The sequence below is a fragment of the Xenopus tropicalis genome, chromosome 5 (assembly GCF_000004195.4).
Source record: "Xenopus tropicalis strain Nigerian chromosome 5, UCB_Xtro_10.0, whole genome shotgun sequence".
NCBI classification, from domain to species: Eukaryota; Metazoa; Chordata; class Amphibia; order Anura; family Pipidae; genus Xenopus; species Xenopus tropicalis.
In genome coordinates this window covers 102,784,562-102,810,662 of record NC_030681.2, presented here as the reverse complement: position 1 = coordinate 102,810,662, position 26,101 = coordinate 102,784,562, and the positions used below count along the sequence as shown (strand labels likewise).

The 26,101-nt window shown below is 37.9% G+C and overlaps 1 protein-coding gene across 1 annotated transcript; it reads left to right on the top strand.

Annotated features, from left to right (window-relative positions):
* Window positions 1–7,210: 7,210 nt before the first annotated feature.
* tfrc (transferrin receptor) lies at window positions 7,211–25,811 on the top strand. Its single transcript, XM_031902036.1, has 19 exons — window positions 7,211–7,309; window positions 9,420–9,464; window positions 10,586–10,793; window positions 10,896–11,115; window positions 11,843–11,983; window positions 12,362–12,458; window positions 13,174–13,296; window positions 13,379–13,489; window positions 13,966–14,105; window positions 14,690–14,850; window positions 15,405–15,524; window positions 15,879–15,964; window positions 16,433–16,496; window positions 17,663–17,730; window positions 17,830–17,900; window positions 18,645–18,726; window positions 20,445–20,666; window positions 20,850–20,990; window positions 21,614–25,811. Exons 2-19 carry the CDS (start codon window positions 9,432–9,434, stop codon window positions 21,854–21,856), a joined length of 2,331 nt encoding a protein of 776 aa, XP_031757896.1. The 5' UTR covers window positions 7,211–7,309; window positions 9,420–9,431; the 3' UTR covers window positions 21,857–25,811.
* Window positions 25,812–26,101: the final 290 nt, after the last annotated feature.

Sequence of the window (26,101 nt, the reverse complement as noted above, 5' to 3'; positions counted from 1 at the left end):
AATGACATTTAGTTACATTACATAGTTACATAGGGTTGAAAAAAGACCAGAGTCCATCAAGTTCAACCCTTCCCAGAAAACTCAGCACACACAAACCTATACTGACCTATCTATACACTCACATACATAAACCATATATACCAACATCAATACTAACTGTAGATATTAGTACAGGTATCGGACCCCTTATCCGGAAACCCGTTATCCAGAAAGCTCCGAATTACGGAAAGCCCGTCTCCTATAGACTCCATTATAATCAAATAATTCAGAATTGTAAAACTGATTTACTTTTTCTCTGTAGTAATAAAACAGTACCTTGGAATTGATCCCAACTAAGATATAAATAATCCTTATTGGATGCAAAACAATCCTATTGGGTTTAATTAATGTTTCATTGATTTTTTAGTAGACTTAAGGTGTTGAGATCCAAATTACGGAAAGACCCCTTATCCGGAATACCCTTGGTCCCGAGCATTCTGGATAATGGGTCCTATACCTGTATCACAATAGCCTTGGATACTATGCTTGTTCAAGAACTCATCCAGGCCCCTCTTAAAGGCATTAACAGAATCTCCCATCACAGCATCACTAGGAAGGGCATTCCCAACCTCACTGCCCTCGCCGTGAAACACCCCCTAAGCTGCTTTAAATGAAAGTTCTGTTCCACCAATCTAAAGGGGTGGCCCCTGGTGCGCTGATCGTTTTTATGGGAAAAAGACATCCCCTATCTGCCTAAATACGTTTATCCCTTTTTTGTTGTTTGGTTCTGACTCTTAAAACAGTATAACAGAATTCAGTTATCATCTTGGTGTTTCCAGCTGCTTCTGCTGCAGTGTCTCAGAGGTCAGAGCCAGACGTACAGACAATGTGTTTCAGTTACAACTACATTAACCAGTAACATAAGTTTAGCGCTCTCTGTACTAGATGAGCTGAAATTGTGATTTAAAAATCTGAATTTTGGCTCTTGTATATGCTAGGAGCAGCTTTTTACCACCCCTGGTAGAGTTCTAAGCAGAACCAATTTTTGAGACCTGGACCCACCACTTGCAACCCACATTTTTACTCGTTTTGACCTGCTACCTGACCACCATTAAACAGGAAGTGCTGCAAACTGGAAGTGAAATCCTTAGTAGTGGGCGGGTAAATTTTTTTTTAAAGAAGTGATATATAACATATATTTAATATAGGTAATATAATATAAGATAAGAACTATGGATAAGACCCACAACCTGACCCCCAAGCCACTGACCCGTATCTATAGCAAAAAAATCCAGTAGCACACTGAAATTAGAAACCGTGCAAAAAGGTCTTTATTTGCCCAAGTACATACAAAAAAAGCAACGTTTCAGGCCCCTCTGGGCCATTTCTCAAACTGACCCATATCTATATCCGCATCTAAAAATCCTACCCACATCTTGCAGGGTACCCGCTTTTCTTGTATGAAACCTGTGGGTACTCGCAGGTACCCGATCAACTGCAGGACTCCTGGTAACCTCTAGGGTGCCCTTGGGCATGGTTATAGATTATATTTTAAAATGAAGCATGCTTCTTGTGTGCTCTCTTTCTGTAGTCAGGGTCACAGGGAGGTTTTTCACACAGATTTATTGGTGAGGAGCAGAAACAGACAAGCCAGGATATGTTTATTACACTTTAATTCTGTTTTAATGATTTATAGTAGACTTAAGGTATCATGATCCAAATGACATAAAAACCTCGTCTGGAAAACCTCAGACCCCAAGCATTCAGGAAATTAGATCCTATACCTGTACATTAGAAAGTTGCCTAGAATTAGGTCTAGAATGGAGGACCCCATTAATGTTCGTAGTGAGTATGGGATTATTACAATTAAGTTGTTACAGTCCAAAATCTTTATGAAAAAGACAAAAAATAATTCCAACTTAGAGCTTCTTCTAGTGTTATTTGGTAAAAATATGTTTTTCTGGGGTTAACCTACTGTTTATTGGCTTTTAACACACATAAAATACAGGAGCTGATATATTAGCAATAAATATTAGTATACTCTGTTTATAATTTGAGATGCCCATTCTTGTGACCACACCCCCTAAATACCACTCCCTTTTTTACAAAATTTGGCAGGTTATTTAATGTTTGAACACATTTCTGGAGGGTTTGAAGTCTTGTCATTTGTGTTATTACAGTTTTGATAAAAAAGCTGAAATTGCCTTTAAGCTGCAAGTCTCAGTTCCCCCAAGAGACCTGTTTAACATATTAGTTACAATTGTATTACTGTAAGTGCAGGTGTTGCCTGTTACCTTTCAGGGCTCTCTGCCAAAACGCCACTCATTTAATTAAGCGTGAGAAACATTGTATCTAAGTGCAGGTATAGCTTGTTAAGATTTCTGGGCTCTCTGCCAAATCTACTTTTTAATTAAGTTTGTATCTTTTTTAGAGTTCATTGCAGGAGATCAAAGGCAAATGAAGGACTTTTCAGTAAGAATCAGGGACTGCGGGCTGAGCTGTTAAAGGGGTTGTTCATCTTTGAGTTACCTTTTAGTATGATGTAGAGAGTAATATTCTGAGACAATTTGCAATTGGTCGTCATTTATTATTTGTAGTTTTGTAATTATTTTAGTTTGTGTTCTGAAGCTCTCCAGTTTGGTGCAGCAGCTATCTGGTTGCTAGGGTCCAAATGACCTTAAAGTTGAACCACTCCTTTAACAGAAGGACTGTCCCTAGAAAATCGGGACAGTTGGGAGGTATATGTCAGGAGGGGGCAGATGACATTTTTTGGGTGCGTCAGTGACATCCAGGGGCAGGACTGCATATGTGCCTGCTGGCAACGCTGACAGAAAACTGGAGCAGTACAATATTGTGCCTGTCAAAAACGTTGCACAACTCTCTGTTTTTATATCAGGTACACACATATCAGGGACACTTCTGACAGTTACAGGTGGTGCAGGGAGGGAACAGGAAGGGGTGCTGATGGAGGGGACTTGGAAGAAGGCTTTTGTACTTAAAAATAGTCTATGATATCAACACCTATGAAAGTAAAATGGCAGTGCAGCTGCTGGTGCATTATTTAAAAAAAATAGCACCAATCAGTGAAATAGGTGCCAAGTTTGTAGGAAATTGCCTTATTGGCAAAGTCGCTCACAATTTACACAGTTATGTAACAAGGAGCCTGTTTAAGTAAAGAATAAATCATGAGAATGTGCTGCACTATACTTAACACAATAATAGGTAAAAATCTATTTGAAAGAAGTAAACAGTATATTATGCGGCTATCCAAGCTGCAACAAATAATGGCCAAAATGTCCATATATGGGTTCTATGAGAGAGTTTACATAGATGGTTGGCCTGCCTCTATTATATATATTTTATGGTTTGCGAATGTGTTTATTGGCAGATGTATTGGTATAATTAAGAAGCTGGATTAGAAAACAGCAAAAGAGTTGTCAATCAGCGGGAAGAGCAAGAACATAACAGACTTCTCCCCATATGTAATAAAAAGCACTAAGTTTGCCCAGGAGCAGTAATCGATAGCAACCAACAAGGTATTTGCTTTTAAACAGGCAACCAATAAATGCTTCTTGCTGACTGGTTGCTGTGGGTTACTGTTCCTTTTTAGTGCCATTTTATGGAAAGTGATATAAACACAGATTAAATGGGACTCAAACTGGAATTTGTTGTGTTCTTGTGGTGCAGCAACCATAAATGCCCCCCACTTACTGCACAATAATACACACATACATGTAAACCAACTCAGACTCAGTCTTGCCAATGTACATACAACACAAGCATATTTAGTCTTTCCCACACACTGAAGCAGAGCCATATTCTAACATAGTGTCACACAGTCTCTCACAGAGAGACCCTACAGGCCCACCAAATGCAACATTTGCTGCTGCAATCACTGCACACAGCTTTTACTGCCCCCACTATGTACATGGATGAGCATGGCTGTCTCAACAAAATATGGTTCCTAAGGTGAAAACAAAGCCTGGAGCCCCAGAATTCACAGTGCTTTGCCACACCCTTTAGCCATAATTACCCATAAATGCTAATAAATGGCTGCATAAATGCATTATAAGCACATTAACTCCAGACATGCCAGTACAATCACTGCAGAAAACCACAGACAGACAGACTATGAGCACATTTACTGGGAAATGCCAGCAATATCACTGCAGAAATAAATAATTAACATATTAACCCCAGACAAGCCAGTAAGATATTAAAAGCATTACCTTGCAAAATGCCACAAACTTTTGTTCTTTCTTAGTGCTTCTATGCTACTTGTTCGGCTCTGCCTCCCACATAACTGAAAGTCCAGCATAATGATTAAAGATCATAGTGAGTTGGGTCTGACACTGGCAAAATTCCACTGTGGAATGTATGGCCATCTTTACATTTTTTATGTCATAAGAAAAGAGAGTTTTTAGTCTGTTTTTTAGTCTGTTTTAGCCTGGGGTTTTAGTCTTTTTTTTTAGTCTGGGGGTTTTCTTGTCCTTCAACCACAGCAAAGTTAATAACAAAAGGCTGCAATTTATATCAGCAGTTCTATTTTAAAGAAAAGGGCAGTTTTTTAACATTAATTGCCATACCCACAATGTAGTGTTTCCCCCATAGTTCCAGCATAGTTGCAACTATGCAGGTAGTTGCACCTGCTACATTTGCACCCTGTGTGTTAAACCAAACACAATTGCAGGTGTATGTGGTACTTAATTGGATGCAAGTTGAGGCTGACTTTTTCAGAGTTGGTAATTTGTCACTTCTAGGGGGTGCCTGTGATTTTTTTGCCAAAAGTCTGCTGTGCCAGTTGATGCAAAGTGCCATATTCAGAGAGGCCACTGCTTCATGGTTCCACAGTATCAATAGATACACTTGCCCACGATTCAGCAGAAGGCAGGATGGACACAACTGCATTTGGTGCCACTATGCAGAAGTCTTAGGGGCGTGTTTGGATGCAAGTACCTAATGAGTTGCATCAATAAGAGCAACATTCGCATCTGTGACTGCAAAAAATGCAAGGGTTTTGTTTACATTAAAATACAATGTTCCATTACCCTACTCTGGTGATGACAGTAGGGCAGATTTAATTTGAATCGATTGATCAGATTATATATGTCAATTACTAACAATGGTTACTGCTCATAAAAAAACTAACTGACCACTTTTGATTTCATGGTTCTACTGCTTTGAAGTACAGGTATGGGATCAGTTATCCGGAAACATGTTATCCAGAAAGTTCCTACCCAGGGGAAGGCTATCTCCCATAGACTCCATTTTAATAAAATAAGTCATATTTTAGAAAATGATTTCCTTTTTTTTTTAATAATAAAGCAGTACATTGTACTTGATCCCAACTAAGCAGCATTAATCCATATTGGTGGCTAAACAATTCTATTTTTTTTTTTATTTGATGGTATTCCAGATTAATAAAGAATCCTTATCCGAAGCATTCCAGTTAAAGATCCCAAACAGTGAAAATCATTTGTACCAATTCGGTATTATAGTTCAGCAAGACATGTCAAGTCACACAAATTTTGCAAGTGGCAATCTATTAGTCCCCCACCCCTTGTTTTGCATCCTAATTAAGTGGGAACTTTCAACAACTAAAAATGCCCAAATAACTAAATTCAAATATATACCTCTTAGGGCTCTGGCACACGAGGAGATTTGTCGCTGGCGATTTTTAAAAGAGCGATTTGGCGACAAGACGAGCGACAAGACGCCAATGCTAAATCAATGGAAATTGCCATACGAGGCTACTTCAAATCGCCTGCTGTTTCAAATCGCACACAGGCCCTTTTCTGAGCAACTTGAGTAAACATGAGGGGGGGTTAACTGTTGAGTGTACCATGGGTAGCAGATCGCCTGGAGCTCAACTCGCATGAAATCTCTTCGTGGGTATTGTCGTGGCGACTTGACGCCAAAGCGCCAGGGGGAAAAAACGCAGGCGACAAATCTCCTCGTGTGCCAGAGCCCTTAAATTTTGAATGATCAAATGAAGGACGCGTTAGATCCAATCCACCCAAAATCTTGCCGTTCCTACACAAAGTCCCTTACATTTTTTAGTCTTCTAAATGAGACCATAGGGTACTATGCAAATACACATCAGAAGTAAGCACTGAGCTCAAGAGATATGGTCAAGATGCATCCAAAATAAAAAATGATCACCTGACACATTTGAGACTTTACTTTATTATGTTTCCATTTAGAGTTAAGAAAAATTAGCTTAATCTCCGTGCTACATTTATAAACACCAAAAACTATTTGACAAGTTTAATATCAATTCCATACTGCACTTTTTCTTTCAGCAAATGTTGATGCCAACGTTATTAAGGTGCAAGAAATACAAATAATATACATAGGGCAGATTCACTAATCTACAAATCCGAATCACGAAATCCGATGATTTCTGATGATCGCAAATGTCACGAAAATTCTTTTCCTTTCCTTTCTTTTCCTTTCGTACTTACGATCTGTAAGTTCCGAAACTTTCGTATTGAAACGATCATTTGCAAATTGCGATCCGATAGTCACAAAATTTTCGTATCCCAACGATCACAACCCTTTCTGACTTTGACACTTCAATGCATGATGTGGGAAGCCTTCCATAGGACTCAATGGCACTCTGCTGAAGCTTGAATGAATTTCGAAACGTTCGTGGTTGTTGAGACAAATACTATTTGACGAAAAAGTTGCGCAAATAATGAAAATATCGTAGAAAGTACGCACAGTTCTAAACCTTAGAAAAAATACAATTTTTTTTGTATTCTGACTCAATCGTACATTGATAAATCTGCCCCATAGAGACTAGTGTAGTTTTTTCTACAAAAATTGGTAACTCTGTTCCTGATAGTTGGAATATTGTTAGCGACTGGGATTACAACTGCTGGGAATCCCTCGGGAATTAGCTCATGTTTTTGCTTCAGAAGCACTACTATCTAAACTAACCGCTGTGTAGCCATAGGAACAACCATTCAAGCTGAAGTTGGGCAATTGGGCCACATGGGGCCAGGTGTATACAGCAGCTAACTGATAAACTGTGCAGAATGGATTCGCTCTTAGAAAGATAAACAAGATTGAAACGGCACCCTTAGCTTAATTATACTTTAGAAACCTCTCTCCAGACTACATATTTCTGTCAAGACATAAGGTTATTTGGTAGTGCAGGTTTATAAGGAGACAGAAACATGAAATGCAATCAACTCCCCTACTCATGGTGTTGCTGCTTCTTTAAATTCAGTTTCCTGGGGGAGGGCCTTGTGCCTACGTGAGCAGACGGGTCTGTATAATGAAAGGCAGGGAGTGAATTTCTTTCACTTACTGGAGCACGGAAGAGGTGAGTGAGACCTGTGAGGATAATAGCGTCTTTTTGTTGATAAATGGGTTACACTTTAACGTATTGTATATAAGCGCGACAATGAGCAGACATGGGGCTTTCAGTGTAGATTTCAGGGCAGCCCTCTCCTAATCCGAAAGCTCCTCAGTGCCGGCGCGCATTGTGCAGCACATGGCCGCTCTGTCATTGCTCTGCCAGCTGCTCCCCTCCCCTTCCTCTCAACTTGTATAGCGCTTTGAATGGAGTGAGTGTGCGGCGTGTGGAAAATAAAGTGTCTTAGGCCTCTCACTCGTTCAACCTGTGCCCTTTCAGCTGTGTGTGTGTGTTATACTAGCTGTGCTGTCATGTTCCGGCACTATGCAGACAATATGCAGACCATATTCAGACAATAGGCTGTTCCCTGTGTGGCAGTACGGCTCTGTGGCCATGCCTGGCGCCCGGTTAATAGCGGGAGTGGCATATCCCTCCTGTCCCTACAGCTTTTGCTGCTTACAGGTTGAACATAACTAGCAGTTCCTTAATATAATATGCCCTTTGTGTTTGTATAAACTTATCCCCTGACTGCTTCCTGTGATTCTGGGGGGCCCTTGAGCATGTGGCATCCCTGTCTTGCCCTAAAACCTTCCCTGTCTGTTACCAGACTAAATGCACAAACATAGGTTCCTGCCCATTGCTTGCTTATGGGAAGGAAACCAGTGGGCCTCCAAGTGGGACTTTTTTTTTTTTTTTTTTTTTAAGTAAAAGCATTTGGAAACTTGCCAGTTGGTCCCATTCAGCCCGGTGTGTATAGAGAGGTGGTGTCTGCAACAAAACTTGTGTCACTATTATTCCCATTAACTGAAGTTTCCTACAGCGCCCATGGAACCACTAACAATGTTACAAGCAACAACGTGTAAATAACCAAGCCATGTGCCTTCTGTTGCTGTCACAAGGTTATAGGCCTAGCTCCTTCTGACGGCTGAAGGTCACCTTACGAGGAACTTGTACTGCAGTCCACTGGTCTGTAACCTAATATGTATAACTGAAGAGAAATATTATGGTATGTTTATATAAAGCCCCACAAACCTGCTTATCAGCTCACTGCAATGCTTTTGGAAGATTTTATACAAAATATGCGCATGGTGTTTTCCATATTATTGTTTAAGTTTAGTTCTCCTGCTGTGAAATATGATGTTGGTGCCTTAATCCTTGTGAATAATAACAAATTACAGCAGTTTAAGCTTACAAGCCTTTCAGTTGTCCTTGGGACAATATTGTTGCTTTCAGTATGCTGTCTTTTTCCTTTAAATCTCTGACTATAGAAGCACAACCGTGTGAAATTAAAAATAAAAAAAGTTTAGTAATATAGTACAGTTGTGCAGAAGTTATGCACATTCCATTTTAGGTCCCTTGTGACTCCCATGTGGCTCTTGGAATTCACATTAAGGCACTGCTTACTGTATGATGATATTAAAGTACACATTTGACAGCTGATCCTTAAAGTTTTTTTTTTTATTGTTTACCTTCTCCTTATGCATTTTTTCCAACTTTCAAAATTGGGGATCACTGAACCCAGCAGCCAAAAAATAATGCTCTGTAAAACTGCAACTTTATTTCATTACTTATCTTTCCATTCAGGCCCTCTCCTATTCATTATCCAGTCTTTTTGTAGGATTCAGCCGAACTTTTCGCCACATAAACATGGAAGTTGAGAACTTTTCGCTGCACACGCGGTTGTTTTTACACCTTCTATGCCTTAGTTTGCAAATGATTATGATTGGGATTCGGTTTGGTATTTGGCTGCATCTTTTGCAAATGATTTGGGGTTTGGCCAAATGCCAAAATAGTAAATTCGGTGCATCCCTAGTTGCCCTATGTCTGACTGTATGTTTCTGATATAAGTTGACGTTGTGGACTAATTCTGAGAGTTCTATTCAAAACAAAGCTAGAAAAGATATTTTGTGCCTATTGGGGAAATCCCGTTGTTGTGTAATCCCATAATTGTATACGTGATCAGTTAAGCATATCATGTTAACCTTTACAACGTGTTATCTGATCTCTCATCTCACCCCAGTAATGCTCCCCAGAATGTAAATATTTTAAAAAAATATTTTTCTTTCCTTTAAACTAGGTTTTGTTCAAGATGGATCGGGCGAGATCGGCAGTAACTAACTTTGTAAGTTTTTAATAAGTAGGCATTTTAAGATAGGGACGTGGGGCCCCCAGCCTGGGTTGGGGGGGGGGGGGGGTTGGGTACCACATGTAAGGCCATTTAAAGAGAAATTGCTATTTGCTCTCCTAAATATTTCCCAGCTTTTAAAGGAAAACTATACCCCCCCCCCCACCCCAAACAATGTAGGTCTCTATAAAAATATATTGCATAAACAAGCTGAGGTACACATACATGCTAGGCTATATCAGCCAATTAATGTTGCTTCCACAATTCTTCCTTTTACAGTTGGGGTATAGTTTTCCTTTAAGGTTGAAGACATGCTCTGACTATTATCTGACACCCAAAGAGAGAAACACTAACCTCAATTCTTAATTGTACAAAAGCTACTCAAAAAAGATACCTAGTTTTTACCACTTATGACATATATCAAAAGCATTCCTAAAACACTGCAACAGCACAGAAAGTTCTTAATTGCTTTTGATAGTGTTAATCTGTAATTTATGGGATTTTCATGTCTGGCAAGTGACCTCTGAAAAGGTAATGCATTTTAGTCACTGTTTTGTAGACTGATGTTAGTTTAGCAGTTTGTGACCCAAAACAAGGATAAATAACCCAAATATGTATGCATGTATGTTTACTTGAATTGTGCACTCTTATGGTAGCCTTAGCTGTAGCTGGTATAGTGGCAGATTTCAGTGTTCATACGTAAAATAGGGAAGAGAGCTATTTTTTAAAATTTATTTAAAGGGGATGGTAAATAAACTAAATATACACAAATATGAATTTTAAAAACAAGTTTTGACTTGTAAAACAAGGCTACTCCCATAACTGAAAAATTTTGAATTCAAAAGATAGTCTGGCAAGTCCAAGCAAGTATATTTCATAGAGGAAGCTTATTTAGTGGATTATTATATAAAAAAAATACACATACTGATAACTCTAGCTTTTCTTTGTAGATTGTATGCCCCCCCCCTCCAAACACACACACACACACACACACATACCTATATACTTTTCTGTGTAATTAGGCAGTGAAATAGTTCATGCTTGGTCATTGAAATGTATTGATCCTTGAAAAAATACACTAAACATGCTTAACACATTTTTAATACCTTGTGTGTCAGATTGGCAGATACCCTCTTTCCTACACACGCTTCAGCCTAACGCCTCAGACTGATGGAGATACTAGTCAAGTAGAAATGAAGCTTGCTGATGATGATGAGGAGTGTGGGGACCAAACCTTGGGAGAGCCTGTTGTGAAGCAAAGATCAGAAAATAACTGTAAAAGGATCTGCATAAAAATTCTTCTGGGGGCTTTCTTAATCTTGCTTGGTCAGTATTTGTGTATTTACTCTCCACACCTTCACACCTTCAGAATAATGACGTTTAAAATATAATATAATTTTTTTTTTTTCTTTCTTAACCCCACTGCAGGATTTCTTATTGGATATTTAAGTCACAGAGGGCGTGATTCCTCTGTGCAGTCAAACAATGCCAAAACTGTGGAGTGCTCTACTGCACAAGCAACACTTTCTAATGATGATGAGGATGAAACCAATTTGGCAGCAGAAATGCCCAGTGTGCTTCATTGGAGTGATCTGGCACCCATCTTAAACTTCAAGATAGATAATCTATTTCTGGAGGATACAATTAAGTATGTGGTTTATTCATTCTTTTTCTTTCTCTATTAATCTTGCTGAATGGTTGAACATTATGTACCGTAAGTGCTTTCAACAGTCCCTACATTTGTGAGTTAAGCAATACATTACAGGGATTACAGACAGTCTAAATGTGAGGTAATAGGCCTGGCAACAATTGTGAAGTTTAAAGCTAGCCATACATGCACCGATACAATCGTATGAAACTACGGATAACAGGTTAGAAAATTTCTGTCGAATACTGCTAAAATCTGTACATGTATTGTGTATCTGACGATATCCTTGGGGGAACTACAGTGCATTTCCAGGATGTCACTTTCGTACAAATGTTGCCTGCCAACTATTTCATGTACAGAACATCCTCTGATTTGTTATTTTTTAGGACTTTTATTCAACTATTCCAGTCTGAATGTTTGTTTTGGTTCAATATCCGAATGTTTGTTGGATGAAAACTGAAATCTGAATGTGTATGGCTACCTTAACAGGTTTAACATTTTGATTGGAGCCACACTAAGCTCCTTACCCAATTTGCTGGTGTAATTCCTCTGACTTTAAAAAGATCAAGTAGCTCAGTCATCTTGAAATTTTGGTACTTTTTCCCTTTTGGAAGAAAAAGGATAGGAATAATATGGGTAAAAATCAGGGGAAATGGCAATTGATCATATACCTTTCCATCCATTATTCATAATAAGCTAAATATTTTCTCCATCTCCTCTTTGTTAGGAAAATATCTAAGATTTCTCGTGAAGCTGGCACCAGTGAGGAAGAGAGCGTGGCCTTAATGGTGCATGAGGAGTTTGGGCAGATGTCCTTGGATAAAGTGTGGAACGATGAGCATTATGTTAAGCTACAGGAGCTTGGAAAGTGAGTTTTGAAAGTACCCCTTTAATTTTCCCACAAAGGTTATAATCACTTTTGTATATTGTATATTTTAATTATTATAGTACAACTTGCTGCAGTGGCTGCAGCATGCAGTAACAATTCTGTTAAATTTCTCAAAAAAAGGCATTGCTAAAGTGAGTCCTGAAAGGATGGGCATCCTATAAAGGAGAATGAAATGTTGAAAAACGAAGTGGCGGGGGATGCCAATTTGTTGGCCAACACTTTCTTAGCATAATCACTTTCTTAGCACTCATAAAGCATATTTGACTTTTTAAATTAATTAAAGCTTAAATTTTTACGAAATTTTAGAATCCCTAATTAATCAGCCATGCCTTTGTTAATTTTTTTTTTTTCCCTTAGCTCACCAAATAAAGTAACAATTTTGAGCAACAGTAACCGAGAAGAGACTTTGCAGCCTTCTGCGTATGTGGCCTACAGCCCAGCAGCAAGTGTAAATGTAAGTTGTCAGTTTGCATTTTTATACTGAATCTTGGTATTAAAATCTTCAGCTGGTATAGCAGAGATATCTTCAATTACTTTAGAAATACTGCACTTTGATTTATTATAATTAACAATTTTAGATTGTGTACTGTACTCAATATGCAAATTAGAATGGAGAGTTGTGCTTGATTATGGAGAAGGGAAATAACAGACTTTGAAGGGGAAGTTCACATTTAAATTAATATTTAGTATGGTGTAGACAAACAATTTGCAGGTGGTTGTCTTTTTTCATTGGGGGATTTTTTTTTTTTACTTTTAATGTTAGGCTTGGGAAAATTTAAAATAACAATAAAATTTGTAGTTTCACAGAGCAACTGTCTTGTCTGCTGGGGTCACTGACCCCACCTTACCCCCAAGAACCAGTATTTTTAATTGCAAGTGGGGGGAAAAATGCAAAAGAGGATGACCAATTGAAATGTGAAGGTTATCCCATAAACTCATTCCAGTATAATAGTGTGTCCATTGAAGGTGTTTCCTTAGGCTGCCTGTCCTGTTAGTGCAGAATAACCAGAAAATTATTTACCGGTAAGACTATAGCCTTGCTTCATACAGCTGTTAAAAATGATTAGGTTGGGATACGTTCAGAATTTAAAATGTTTTATACCTGCCACCTCAGTACGCCTTTTGTTGCTTGCCCCTCTGTATTTCTTACTTTGACTTATATTCTCAAGGGAAAACTAGTGTATTGCCATTACGGCCGAAAGGAAGACTTCCAAGCCATACAAGAAAAGAATATTGATCTTTCGGAAAACCTGGTCCTTGTACGTTCTGGATTAATCAGCTTTGCTGAAAAGGTAACTTTTTTGCAAATATAATGTTTTTTCTGTTGTGCCATCATTCTAGTTACTTTGCAATAACTAATACATCTCTTTTAAGGTTAAAAATGCAGAACTCCGTGGGGCAAGAGGAGTATTAATCTATCCTGAGGCATCTGACTTTACATTCCCAGGCAGCCAAACTGGATCTATAGATTCTCCTTTTGGACATGTAAGTAACACTTAGGGGCAGATTCATGAAATCACGAGTTTGAATCCCGAATGAGATAAATGCGGATTGGATACGAATTTTTTTTTTTTTGCGAAAAGATCGCAAATATCACGAAAATGCTTATGAAAAAATTTGTCACAATAATATTGTATTGGCAAACCGAAAGTCACGAAATTGTCGCACCGAACGATTGTAAACAGCGGGAAAACCTTTCCGATTTTTTGCGCGTACGAAAAAGTCGTGCGGATGTCAAAAAAGTTGCGCAAGCGACGAAAAATTCGGCGAAAATACGCTCTGAGCGTTTGTGTCTTTGTAAATCTGCCCCATAGTCTTTCTCTAGTTCAGTTTATTAAGGAAAAGAGGGCAAAACTTTTTATAGAGGTGTATACTTGAGCCCTGTTTATTCAACTAGTTTTGAAAAGGGGGGTATACTGCCAAAAACATACTAATTTTTTTTTTTTTGTTATTATCTTTAGGCTCATTATGGAACTGGGGATCCATACACACCTGGTTTTCCGTCTTTCAATCACACGCAGTTTCCTCCATCCAAATCATCAGGACTCCCAAGCATTCCTGTTCAAACTATTTCTAGTGAAGATGGCAAGAAACTACTAGAGTAAGTTGAAGATTATATTTATTCAGTCATACTAGCTAGCTGAACACTCATATTGGGATCACAAAATAAAAAGGCAGGCTGAACTTAACCCTAAAAAGGTTAAAATAAGTCAGCTGCATAAAACCGTAAGGGCTGTAATTATTTTAGTAGGTAAAACACTAATGGGCAGATTTATTGAAATTCGAGTTTGTGAAAAAAAAAAAACGCAACGAAACTTGTGTGACTTTCCTTTAATAAATACCAGATATTTGTGCTTCTTAAGAATATTCTTGAGTATGTTTGTGTTAGTTAGCCAAATGCAATCTATAAAGGCTGGAGTGAACAGATGTCTAACATACAAGCCAGAACACTACTTATTTCCTTTGCAGCTTTGCTTTAAATTATTAAGGGGGCACTCAGTACAGCAGCTTGGAAAAAGACAGAACTTTTCTGAAGCCTGTACAAGTCAAATGGATGCAGGGGTGTCTTGTTTTTATATTTGTTGTTGTGCAGTCAGTACATAGGTTTGTGCAAATTTCTTTATTTTATTTGTGCTGGCAATTTCTTCCCTCACAAAGTTTCTGAACTGTTTTTTGGTTCTTTAGGAAGCTTGAAGGGGCTGACTGCCCAAAAACTTGGCAAGTTCCTTTTAAACTTGGGCCCCAGATGAAAGACACACAAAACATTAAGCTTGAAGTGACAAATGTTCTGGTTGAAAAGAAGATCTATAATGTGTTTGGCATTATTCAAGGCTTTGAGCAGTCAGGTAAGTGCATGCTAAGGTACTACTTTGGAATAAATGCATTTTCTATGTGTAGACATGAAAGCCTTAAAATGCACACATAACTGTAAGGTTGTAAGTATTTCTGCCCGTGGCCAATGTGATTTGTAGCAGTGCTTTTTAGAATAAGTGACTATAGCGTTTTGCTTTGCCAGAAAATTTTGCGAAATTGCAAAAAGTTGCGAAATTCTTTAGTCAGTGGGTTTTTTTTTTTTTGTGCTATTGTTTCTGTAACTTATTGAAATAGCAAAGTTATCTTATTCAAGCACAATTTTAAATTAGTAACTTGATTTGTTAGCCCATCCAACTTGTTAAAGATTTACAAGAGGGATAAGTGTAAATTTGAACAAGGGTAATGAGCAAATGTCTGACTGCAGCTTAAATGTTGTAAGAAGCCTATTTGTGGGCAGTTGGTATGTTATTGTGGATTTCATTATTTTATCCACTCCGTATTCATGCAGTGTGAGACTGTAGCAAATGATTGTTTCCACTGTACCTATTTATTGAATTTGCAACTTACCTGTAACACTACTTCTCAGATCACTATGTAGTGGTGGGTGCCCAAAGAGATTCATGGGGCCCAGGAGTTGCCAAAACAGCTGTGGGGACTTCCATACTCTTGGAATTGGCAAAGCTGCTCTCCGATATGGTAAAAACAGGTAATGCATACTATTTTTTTTTTTTTTTTCCTTCAAAGAACTGTTTGTAGTAAACATGAAGTTTTGAAATGTTCAGCTAAGGATAATGGCACACAGTACTTTCAGGTCTGGGTGCTCTGCATTTAGTGTTCCAAAATCACTGCCAAAGTGCTTGTAACTCTTGCCCAAATAAGACTTGGGGGCAGATTTATCAAAATGTAAGACTACGTTACCGCAGAAAAATTCACATCCCGGTGCCATAGGAATGAATAGAAAGTGGGTGAGTTTTTCTTTGGTAAATCTGCCCCTTAGTTTGACCCCCCTTTCCCGAGCACAATCTGTGTATAACATTTTATTTTCCAATCTCCTTTTCAGATGGGTTTAGACCAAGGAGAAGTATTGTATTTGCTAGTTGGGGTGCGGGTGACTTTGGATCTGTTGGTGCCACAGAATGGCTGGAGGTAGGTTATGGTCACTTCAACATGTTTGTTTGTTTTTTTTGTTTGTTTTCTCCTCCTTTTGTCTAACTTTTTTACTCTCCATATTTAAAGGAATAGCTTCAAAGCTACACCACATCTTAATGAGCACCTAAACTTTGTTTACCCCTTGCAAACTACACTGTTCAGACTGGAAACTATATTCCAATGTATACATTTCTTCTATAGCTTGGGAGGGTCTGATTTTTTTTTTATTTTAATACTTTGTTGCCTGTGTGCATGTCTTGTGATATCATTTGAGCAACTCCTTTACCAGCGGTAATGGGCTAATTTGCTCGGTAACTCAAACAATGCTGTTTAGCTGTGTATTCTAAAGTCACCAAAGTTTTACCAACATCAGCCATGTCTTTACTTGTGGCCTGGCTGATGTCTGTCAAATGAGCCCTGAATGTTTACTTCACCCTTACAATGATTTATTACTTTTCTTTCTAGGGGTACTTAAATAATCTCCATCTCAAGGCCTTTTCATATATCAATCTTGATTCAGCTATTCAAGGTAAAAGTTGCTTTTATATGTATTGATTATGCTGATGTTCTAATAAAATATTTTGTTGTCTCATTTATAACCATAGCTGCTAAATATCCAGTATCAATCATTTTGCTTTAAATCTGTAACTCTAGTGCCAAACTAAATTTCTGTTTGGCAACCTCAGTTTAGTGTTCGTAAATCAGCCCTACTCTTTACTGAACAGAATTTTTTTTTTTTCTTTAAATATCTACACAATTGTTTGTTTTGTAGTTTTACACTACAGCCCAACCTTATGTATGATCTAGAATAGTTTACCAGTTACGGTTGTGTCCTCCTTATTCATTTATTAGGAATACTGTAAATCTTAAAGGAGACATATTGAATAAATGGGAAAAACCCTAATTTTGTAGGCAATTATGAATAATATACGGTGCTGGTTTCACTTTTGTGCTAAAAATTAATCCTATCTGTAAAAATGGCCCCTTTATTGGAGCTCCCTATAGATCATATCACTTCTCTGTCAGAGTTTGAAATGAGGGGTGGGCGTGTCCTAACGTTCCCTGCCAGAAGCACAGTAGGAGGGGAATAGCCAATCACAGCCCTGCACTCACACAAGCACAGGTAGGCTTCAGTTCCCTATCAGGTCAGCCTAGCTGCTGATTGGTTCCTATCCTACAGTGCAGTGTACCGAGAGCCGCCGGCTCCCCAGCTCATCCAGTGAATTCAGCCAGCAGGAAGTGGCACAGATGGGCGGGGCTAGTGGGGTTTGGGGCGAATTTCTCATTAAATCAGTCCAAAACACAATTTTTTTAGCACAATCCTTCTATATCTAAAGGAGTACAATTCCCTGGTACATTGTTAATTTTTATAGGATATGTCTCCTTTAACTACCGTATGGGTGATTTAGTTGAGCTACAAAATCTTGACGACTGGAGCTCCCCTTAGATAAGTATGTTCAGAGTCACCCATATATTAGATGGCTTAATACACCAATGTGGAGCTGTCAAACATGAATGTTCCCCTGTATTACTCAAGGTTTCCCCAAAGAGCTTTATCTCAAACCTTATGTGAATTAATGCTACACTATACCTCCTAGAGACTGATTATGTGCCACCTGATTTAAGTTTTTATATTTAATATTTCAAATTATTAAAGCTTCCTGTGGTTTAGTACTCTTTACATTGTTTTTACAGGTGCTGGAACCTTTCAAGTGTCTGCCAGCCCGCTAATGAATAGGGTAATACTACAAACACTGAAAGAGGTAAGAAATCCGGTCAAAAATTTTTAACAGCATTTTTTGTGTGTGCTATTTAAATTTTATTCAGTTTACGTATTTTTTTTTTTTTCTCCATAAATGTAGGTATCTGATCCTGTTTCGACAGACTTTACATTGTATACACAACTTGGATCTCAAGCTTGGACAAAAAAAATGTAAGCTTCAAGAAACTCTTGTGTGAAATTTCTGGTAGCAATACAAAGGTTAAATTTTCATAGGTGCTCTATAAATTGTATTTTGTGGTATTCATTGCCTGGGGCAGCACAATTCTACTTTACTGCTATTGAAAAGTAACCTTAAATTAACTCTGTCAGTGTACAGGTATATAACTTATTATGCAGAATGCTTTGGACCTGGGGTTTTTTCAGGTTAATGGGTCTTTCCATAATTTGGATCTTTATACCTTTTAAATGTACTAACAAATGTAAACATATAAATAAACCCAAAATAATTGTTTTGTCTGCAATAAGGATTATTTATTTCTAAGTTAAGATCAAGTACAAAGTATTGTTTTATTATTACAGAGAAAAAGAAAATAATCTTTACAAATTTTCTTAAACTTCTTGTGACTGTATATGGCAATGTTTGATGCATGTGCATTTTGCTGACCCTGGCAGCAACCAAAATCTTTTTTAATGGGTCTATGCTGGGAATAGATATTACCAGGTTGTTTATTGGACATCATTGGTACAAGTGAAAATTTACTGGAAATGATTCCTGCCCTTGTCACCTTCCCATAATATATTCACCTGTAAGCAATTCTGATAATACATTTATTTTCTTTTTTACTTTTTAAGAATAGTGGAAATAGGATTTAGTGCTGCAGATGTGAATCTTGGTTATGGTGGTTTTTCTTATTCAATCGCCACAATTCTAAACTTTTATCTTTATTATTTTAGTGTACCCTTTTCCATTGAAGATTCTGCTTACCCATTCCTTGCCTACTCTGGGATCCCTTCAGTTTCCTTCAGTTTTCAAAAGGTAAGATTCAATTATTTTAGAGAGACTAACAAGCGTTATGCCCATAGGGCAATAACGTAGATAACAGTTGCTGTGAAGTTGTAATGCAGCACTGGATGATTTTAAAACTGCTAGGTCTGCTGGCGATAGAATGTGGGCAACAACCTGGATTTAACATTACTGCCCAAACCCTCCATGGATGCTTAGAGGCAACAAAAAAAAAAATCAAATTTTCATTATTTAAAATCACAAACTTTGCTTCTGGTATGCTCCCAAGTTGAAGCAGATATCCTAAGGTGGAGTGACTGTGACAGTCTTTCCCCTTCTGCAAGTTATCCAGATGTGTGTACTTTTTCTGGATTAATTTGCCTAAGTGCAAAGTTTACACGACCACCTTCTAGGTACTTAGATTTACTACCGGTATATATCTTATGTGCCTATGTGGCAACTCACTATTTGCACTTGCACATCAGTGGGTTCACTTGCACATTATCAGTATATTGAGGCCTTGAAGACTTTTTTTTGTACAAAGCTACACTATATTTTACTTATAGATTTTTCACAGGGACTAAGTTTTACCTGCAATTGCTTTTCACGGTTAAAACTCCCAAATGGTTGCCGTTTTATTGGACACCACTTGGATCACCTGATTGTAGCTGAGAATGGTGGGAGCTAAAACATAGAGCTAGCCACTGCTCCTTTATAAACTATAGCAATAAAAAAAAAAGTTGGGTTCACCACTAAACAATTTAAAATCTGGCTGCAGTGCAATGAGGGTGTGAGCAGAAACTGCATACAAAGACACAACATCCTGCATGGAGCTTTTAATTTACATAACAAGCCGTGGCAGCAGCACTATAACCTGTGCCAGCAGCATTCAAAACACTTGTGCCTAAGGCTAAAGTCCCAGTGGCTTCTTCGCAGGCAAAGGAACTGTGGAATAGCCCCCTGCCACCCAGTGTAAATGTGCAGGGACACATGTATACGATGTGCTGTCATTGCACACACTGAGTGGATTTAAGCTTGAAAATGCACATTTGAATGTTTGTCAGGCCACAGTCTAAAATGTGCACAGTAACAGCAGTATTCTATTCCTGCACACACACACTGAGCGGTAGAGGAACCAAATCTGAGATTTCTGTGCCATCACTCTGTATGACACTCGTTAATTTGTACAGTATCAGTCCTTTAGTATTCCTGCCACAGCTAGTCCATATAACATATACCACTGAAACAGTGTATCAGTAGTAAGATCCCTTCAGCCAAAGTATTAACACACAGCATGCAAGGATTTGTGGAAATGTATTTCTTGGCTCCATTTTCAAAAGCATTTCTGTGTCTGAGCTGTACACATTGTTTTGAGGCCCTAGTAAACCATACAGTATTGGAGTTACATTTTTTTTTATCTGCTTACTATTATAGCTAGAACTGTGCCAGGGTTTATGGGCTGCGATCTATAGGTGCCTGAACAAAACTAAATTTATTTAAAAAGCCTTTTCAATGGGAGTCTAAAAAAAAAAGTGAGAGAACCTGCTGCTTGGGCTGTGTGCACCCCTAACTGCAGGGGAGGGGTGGAGAATCATTTTATCTAAAGCGAAATAATATATAAATACACTTAAGGTCACCTGTTTGAAAGCAAATATCTGGTTGGTGTGGGTTGTTAGACCTAGCTCATGTTTTGTGACAAATAGAAATGGTTTTTCTACAAAGTTCTCTACTAACTCTAGATTTTTTTACAGGAGAATAAACCGTATGCTTATCTGGGCACTAAAATGGATACTCTAGAGAACTTCAAGCAGTTGGTTGACTTGGATCGTATGTGCCGGACTGCTGCAAACTTTGCTGCGCAAATAATAATGCGTTTAACTCATGAACAAAAGCTGCCTCTGGATTACAGCAGTTACAGTGATGTGTTCCTAAATGTTTCCATTGATCTCCAGCGGCAAATTAAAGAGATAAAGGTATGTATCCTGTTTTTAATTTTTTTTTTTTTCTAGGAAGTTTTTGTTGCATATTATATTAATATTATTGGAATAATAGGTTTGAAGGTTGTCAACCCTGCCCTGCATTTGCACCGCAACAGTAGTAATATTACTTTCTTGGAAATCTAATTTCTTAATTTGTTTTTTCTTCGATTCCCTCAGGAATTGGACCTTACTGTGACATGGGTCAACTCTGCAAGGGGTGACTTCTCAAGGGCTGCTGCTTCTCTCACCAAAGAATTTGCTCATTCTGATCTTGAAAATGCACTTATTCTACGCTCCCTAAATGATCGCATTATGAAGGTAATTTCGTCTGCATTTTTTTCTTTATATTTAATAGTATAGGACTGATAAAGTATCATGTATTTAAAAAGCAGACTATAAGCTTAATTAGGCTAGAATTGCTTAGGATTCTGTACTAGCCACCACAGCACTTTAGCAATGAAGTTTTGTAAGTCTGAAGATACCCTATTACATACCCCCACCTTTTTTCTTCTAATTTACAACAAATACATGGGACTGGCTCATAGTAAGTAGCATAAAAAATAAAAGTAAAGTGGATGGTCCGGCCAAGAAAAAAAACAGCTTTCCCTCCTAATCGGAACAATGTTTTTGTTTGGTAATGAATTCAGATTCGCATTGCATGAGAACATAGGAACCAGGGCATTTCTAATGACACCTAAGTTAAACAGCAGCCCGTAGCAGAAATACAGCATTTCTACCTATATGGATTTTTTTTTCCCCTTGTTTTTAGTTTTGTTGCTGTAAGCTGGCCATCAAGGCTTTCATTTTGGCCTGGATTCTGAACCTTGTGCTAGATTCACATTATTGTATACCAGGCTATTCAGTATACAGATTAAAAATTGTCATTCATTTACTTTTAATGTATAAGTTTATTTCTAACTCAAGTTTAATGTCATTTTAAGGTTGAACATGGCATGCTGTCTCCTTATGTTTCGCCAAAGGATACACCGTTCCGTCATATAATCTATGGTGCTGGAAATCACACAGTAGCAGCTTTGATGGACCATCTCAGTCTGCGAAAAACCAACAAGGCAGCTTTTGATGTTGATCTCTTTAAAAACCAGTTAGCACTGCTTACCTGGACATTACAGGGAGCAGCTAATTCTCTAGCAGGCAACATCTGGGATATAGACAATAACTTTTAGTTGTATTTTGTCTAGAGCCATCAAATTTTTTTTTTTTTCTGTTTGTTTTAAATCCCACATTTGCTTATTTAAACCAGGTACGGTACACACAGGTGGATAACATTGCTCAGTCCAGCTTTGTGCTTGGGTCCAATCAGCTAGTTGGCTCCTGGTGTGTGTTGCCAAATTGGCCAGGGATCCATTTATTGGAAAAAATGGACAGTTTAGCTACAGGGAAACCTGATCTACCTGTTTGTACCTAACCTAATGGTTTGTTCTCTCCCTGTCATAATGAAAGCACTTATTGATCCCAGCTTTAGGAACCAATATGAAAAACTACAGCATTTAAAAGTTGCACACCAAGGAAAGGTAGATCATATACAGGTGTGACCCTGAAAAATCTCCTTAACATACTGGCAAAACAATAAGAAACCATAAATTTAAAATCTTTTGAACTTATAAAATTCACATAAAGTTACTACCCCCTATAAAAAAAACTGCATTAGTGAACATATCCCAAAACCATTGCACCTTAATGCAATAATTACCCTGAGTATATTGGTCAATAGCACTACATAGGTGCATGATTTGTGATTGTGGCAAAAGCTAATATATTTCTTTCTGCCCTGATCTGCCAAAAATGATTTGATAATTATTACATTTATGTAAAAGATAACGAAACACGTTGCACTTAATACATTTTAGTAACACTCCCACAACTTTCGCCCCCAATAGTTATGCAATTGAACCACAACATGTTTGTCCTTAAACAGCTAATTATATTTGTGGGATTCCATAAGTCTGTTTAATGTACTGGGTGCACTTAATGAATTGTTAGTCTATGTTGAAATCTTGGCAAAGGTGTTTTCCATGATCCACTCCTTTGCCTTTCAGCATGGCTCAAGCAGAATTGGCCATTTTACTCTGCCTGAGAATCTGCTGTTTTTAAATTATTTATTATAGCTTTTTGCCCTTGCAAATACTGTGCGCTGGCTGCAGGACATGCCTGTGTTTCATTTCCGTCCTTGTTAAAAGGATGCTGTTTTATACTACAGCATTCTTTTTCTTTCATTATTTCTTTAATTTTTAAAATATTCAAGAGCCTCTTGTATTACTCAATTTGGAATTCTATTTTATTTGTCAAAATGTTCACAGGACCATGGGTACAAAGCACCTGAAAACAGGACACCCTTTTAATATGAGTAGTCTTGAAGGCAAATTAATCTAGTTGTGAATTGGCAGATAATGCCAGCCTGGTTGGGTGACTTACCAGGAGCCATGCCATATCCTGCAGCCAGCTTCTTTTGGGCAAATTGGCTTTGTTCTAAACTTACGCACTGAAAAAAAGGTTCAAGTTATTTATTTATCAGTGACAGCGATCACTATAAATGTTTGTTTTTTTTGTAATTATCGGAAGCAGTGCCTTCCATAATTGACGGTTATACTGTCGTTTTTGTTTTTTTTACTTAAAAGCAGCATCTGCTTATGTGATCGAACATGGTACAGGAATCTCTGCGTTGCCGCTCTTGCCTTTTAAACCACTCTAGCTTCTCTCCTGTGGAGAACAAGTTGAAAAACACCAAATAAGCACACTACTGAAGTTAACACTTTAAATGAGTCTTCCAGTGTCTCAAGAAAAAAAAGGGCAGAGTTTGCACAGGAGCAGTAACCCATAGCAATCAACAAGATGTTTTCTTTTAAACAGGTGAGCAGTAAGTGACCCACTGGTTGCTATGGGTTGCTGCTCCTGGGCATATTTAGTGTTATTTATCACATAATCCCATAAATGTATTGTTTATACAAAACCATGAAGTCTTTAGACTATGTATGCAAAAGATTGCAGGCATACACCTGTAAAGGTGAGCCTTGCTATTTGCTGGGTTGTAAATATTCCTTACATTAAATGGCCAGTAGTCCTCTATTTCCCTAGCATCTGTATTAAGTAAATGGTTCACCCTTAAAAGCAACCTAATAAGGGTGGCCTTTCTCCTATGTGACTGCATTTTATTTTATAGAATATTGTATCCGCAGGGAAAGGCTGTTCTGAATGTACAGTGTTGTTGCAATGTAACGTGTAGGCATTGTGATTAGGTGACTAGGAGCTCATGGTACCTTAATCCCATGGAACCTTGAGGTTGAAGGGCTACTGAATTCAATACATGAAACACACTGCCAAAACTTTGCAGTTGATTTATTTGTGGAATAATGGTTGCGCAGAGATTCCAGTAACATATCAAGAAATCAAGGTGACATTATCGGAAGCAGTGTCTTCCATAATGGTTTATATTTAAAAAAAAAAAGAAATGGTAGTTTTTGTCTACCAGTGTGTTATCGGGGGCAGTGTTCCCTCATTTTACACTACGGGTGTTTTGAATTATCGGGGACAGTGTTTCCCATAATTATTATTTTTGCTAACAGTTATTAGTATCTAATGTATTAGTGCTGCTTGTTGTGAGCTTGGCTTTATTTTTGTTAATGTAACTGTAACCGCCCTGAACATTTCTCTAGCCGAAAAGGCTGTATTAGATTATAATGGGTGCTATAATATAATGAGGTTTTAGAGCTGCAATTGGCCCAGTTGTACAGCTGCCAACTTCTGCATCAATGTGAGAAAGACAAAAAAGAACTATGCTTTAGGAGGCATAATGGATTCAACTTCCCAAAACAGTGTAAGCATAAGGTTAATTTCCTGCACAATAACGGCAAAATGTGCTTTTAAGGTAGATTGGAAAATTGGGCTACACTGGCCTCCCCTGTCTGAGCATGGCATGACTATTAAGAGCGTAATAAAGTTTCCATGGGATGACTGAAGGGGCCATACCTGAGTAGCACCCAGTCCCTCATGTATTCTTTATCTGCTACTGAAGAGTATTGACTCCAGCCAGAGAAGTGTTTAGAGCAGCTTCAAAAACCTGTATTTGTGTATAAATACAGGAATGCTATTGGAAGAGAATGCAGAATATAGTTGTTTTTTTTTTTTTTATGGAACATCACATAAATATTGGGCCTCTTGCACTCTGACTTCATTGGTGATCTGGTTTTGTTAACTTTTCTGCTTGCTGTGGCTGTCTGAAAATGTTCCCTTCTGCTGAGCAACTAGGTAATGACATCCTTTGGTTTAATGAGGTTGGTTATTTCCTTTTATGTTTATCACCTACATTGAATATGTGCTAAATTAGTCATGTAAATGCACTTAATATAATGCCAAACGTCAAGTGAAAAGCATATCGTTTACTTAAAGGGATATTCATGTAATGTATGTTTCAAGATTAAATGAAGTGTGAAGAACCTGATATTGGTTTGCATGGTCAGGAAAAACTCTACCTTCTGAGGCCATGCATAAATGTCCTACACTACCTTGCTTGGAGCTGGGCTCATCAGAACAATCCTAGAAGGTAAATTGAGTATATAAGGGCAGTAGTGGAGGACTGGTCATCCTGGAATGTAAACAGCCATAATACCTTTTATAGTACTTCAGACAATATTTAGTCAAGGCCTGCCCTTTTTGGGTATGTAAAGGGGGCCGTTGTGTTAAAACTGTGAGACTGTAATGAATGCTATTCCACCCCCCCCCCCAATCTAAACTATTCTGTTTGTCATTCATGCATTGGCAACTCACAAAATCCTTTCAGTGACCTACAGTATGATTGTGTGGCGGCCAGAAAAATAAATGCTGGTTTGAGGAATTCCCAAATCACTGAATATATAAATAAGCGAATGTTTTGTAAAATGTTTTGATCATTTGCATATATATCGCTATAACATTTGTACCACACTCAAAACCTTTGGGTTATGTCTTTTCCAACTCTCTGATATGAGGCAAGACATGGCACTCCTACATTCTTTCCCAATCCAGCCAAACTGTGTAGCCTGTAGTGGTTGTATTTGTTCAGCATTGCATACTGTATTTTGTTTTCCTGTTCTGTGCAGAATGGCATTTGAGGCACTTATGATCAATAAACTGCTTGAAATAAAATCGTCTTGAGTATTTTGGTTTGGGATTTGACCTATACTATAACATAACCCTTTTTTTTTTTTTTTTTTTTTTTTTGAGCAGCGATACTGGAAGCCATTTAGTTTGGTGCTGTTAATTGAGACATTTAAAATATAGGAAACTTTACTCTACAATCAAAATGCAGTTTTCCCACATCTCCTATGAATCATGACAAAATACAAACATGAAGATGAATAAATCTGCCCCTTTATTTCACAGTTTGCTGGTTAAGTCAATTTTTAAAGATACAAGTCAAGATAAAGGTAATGCAA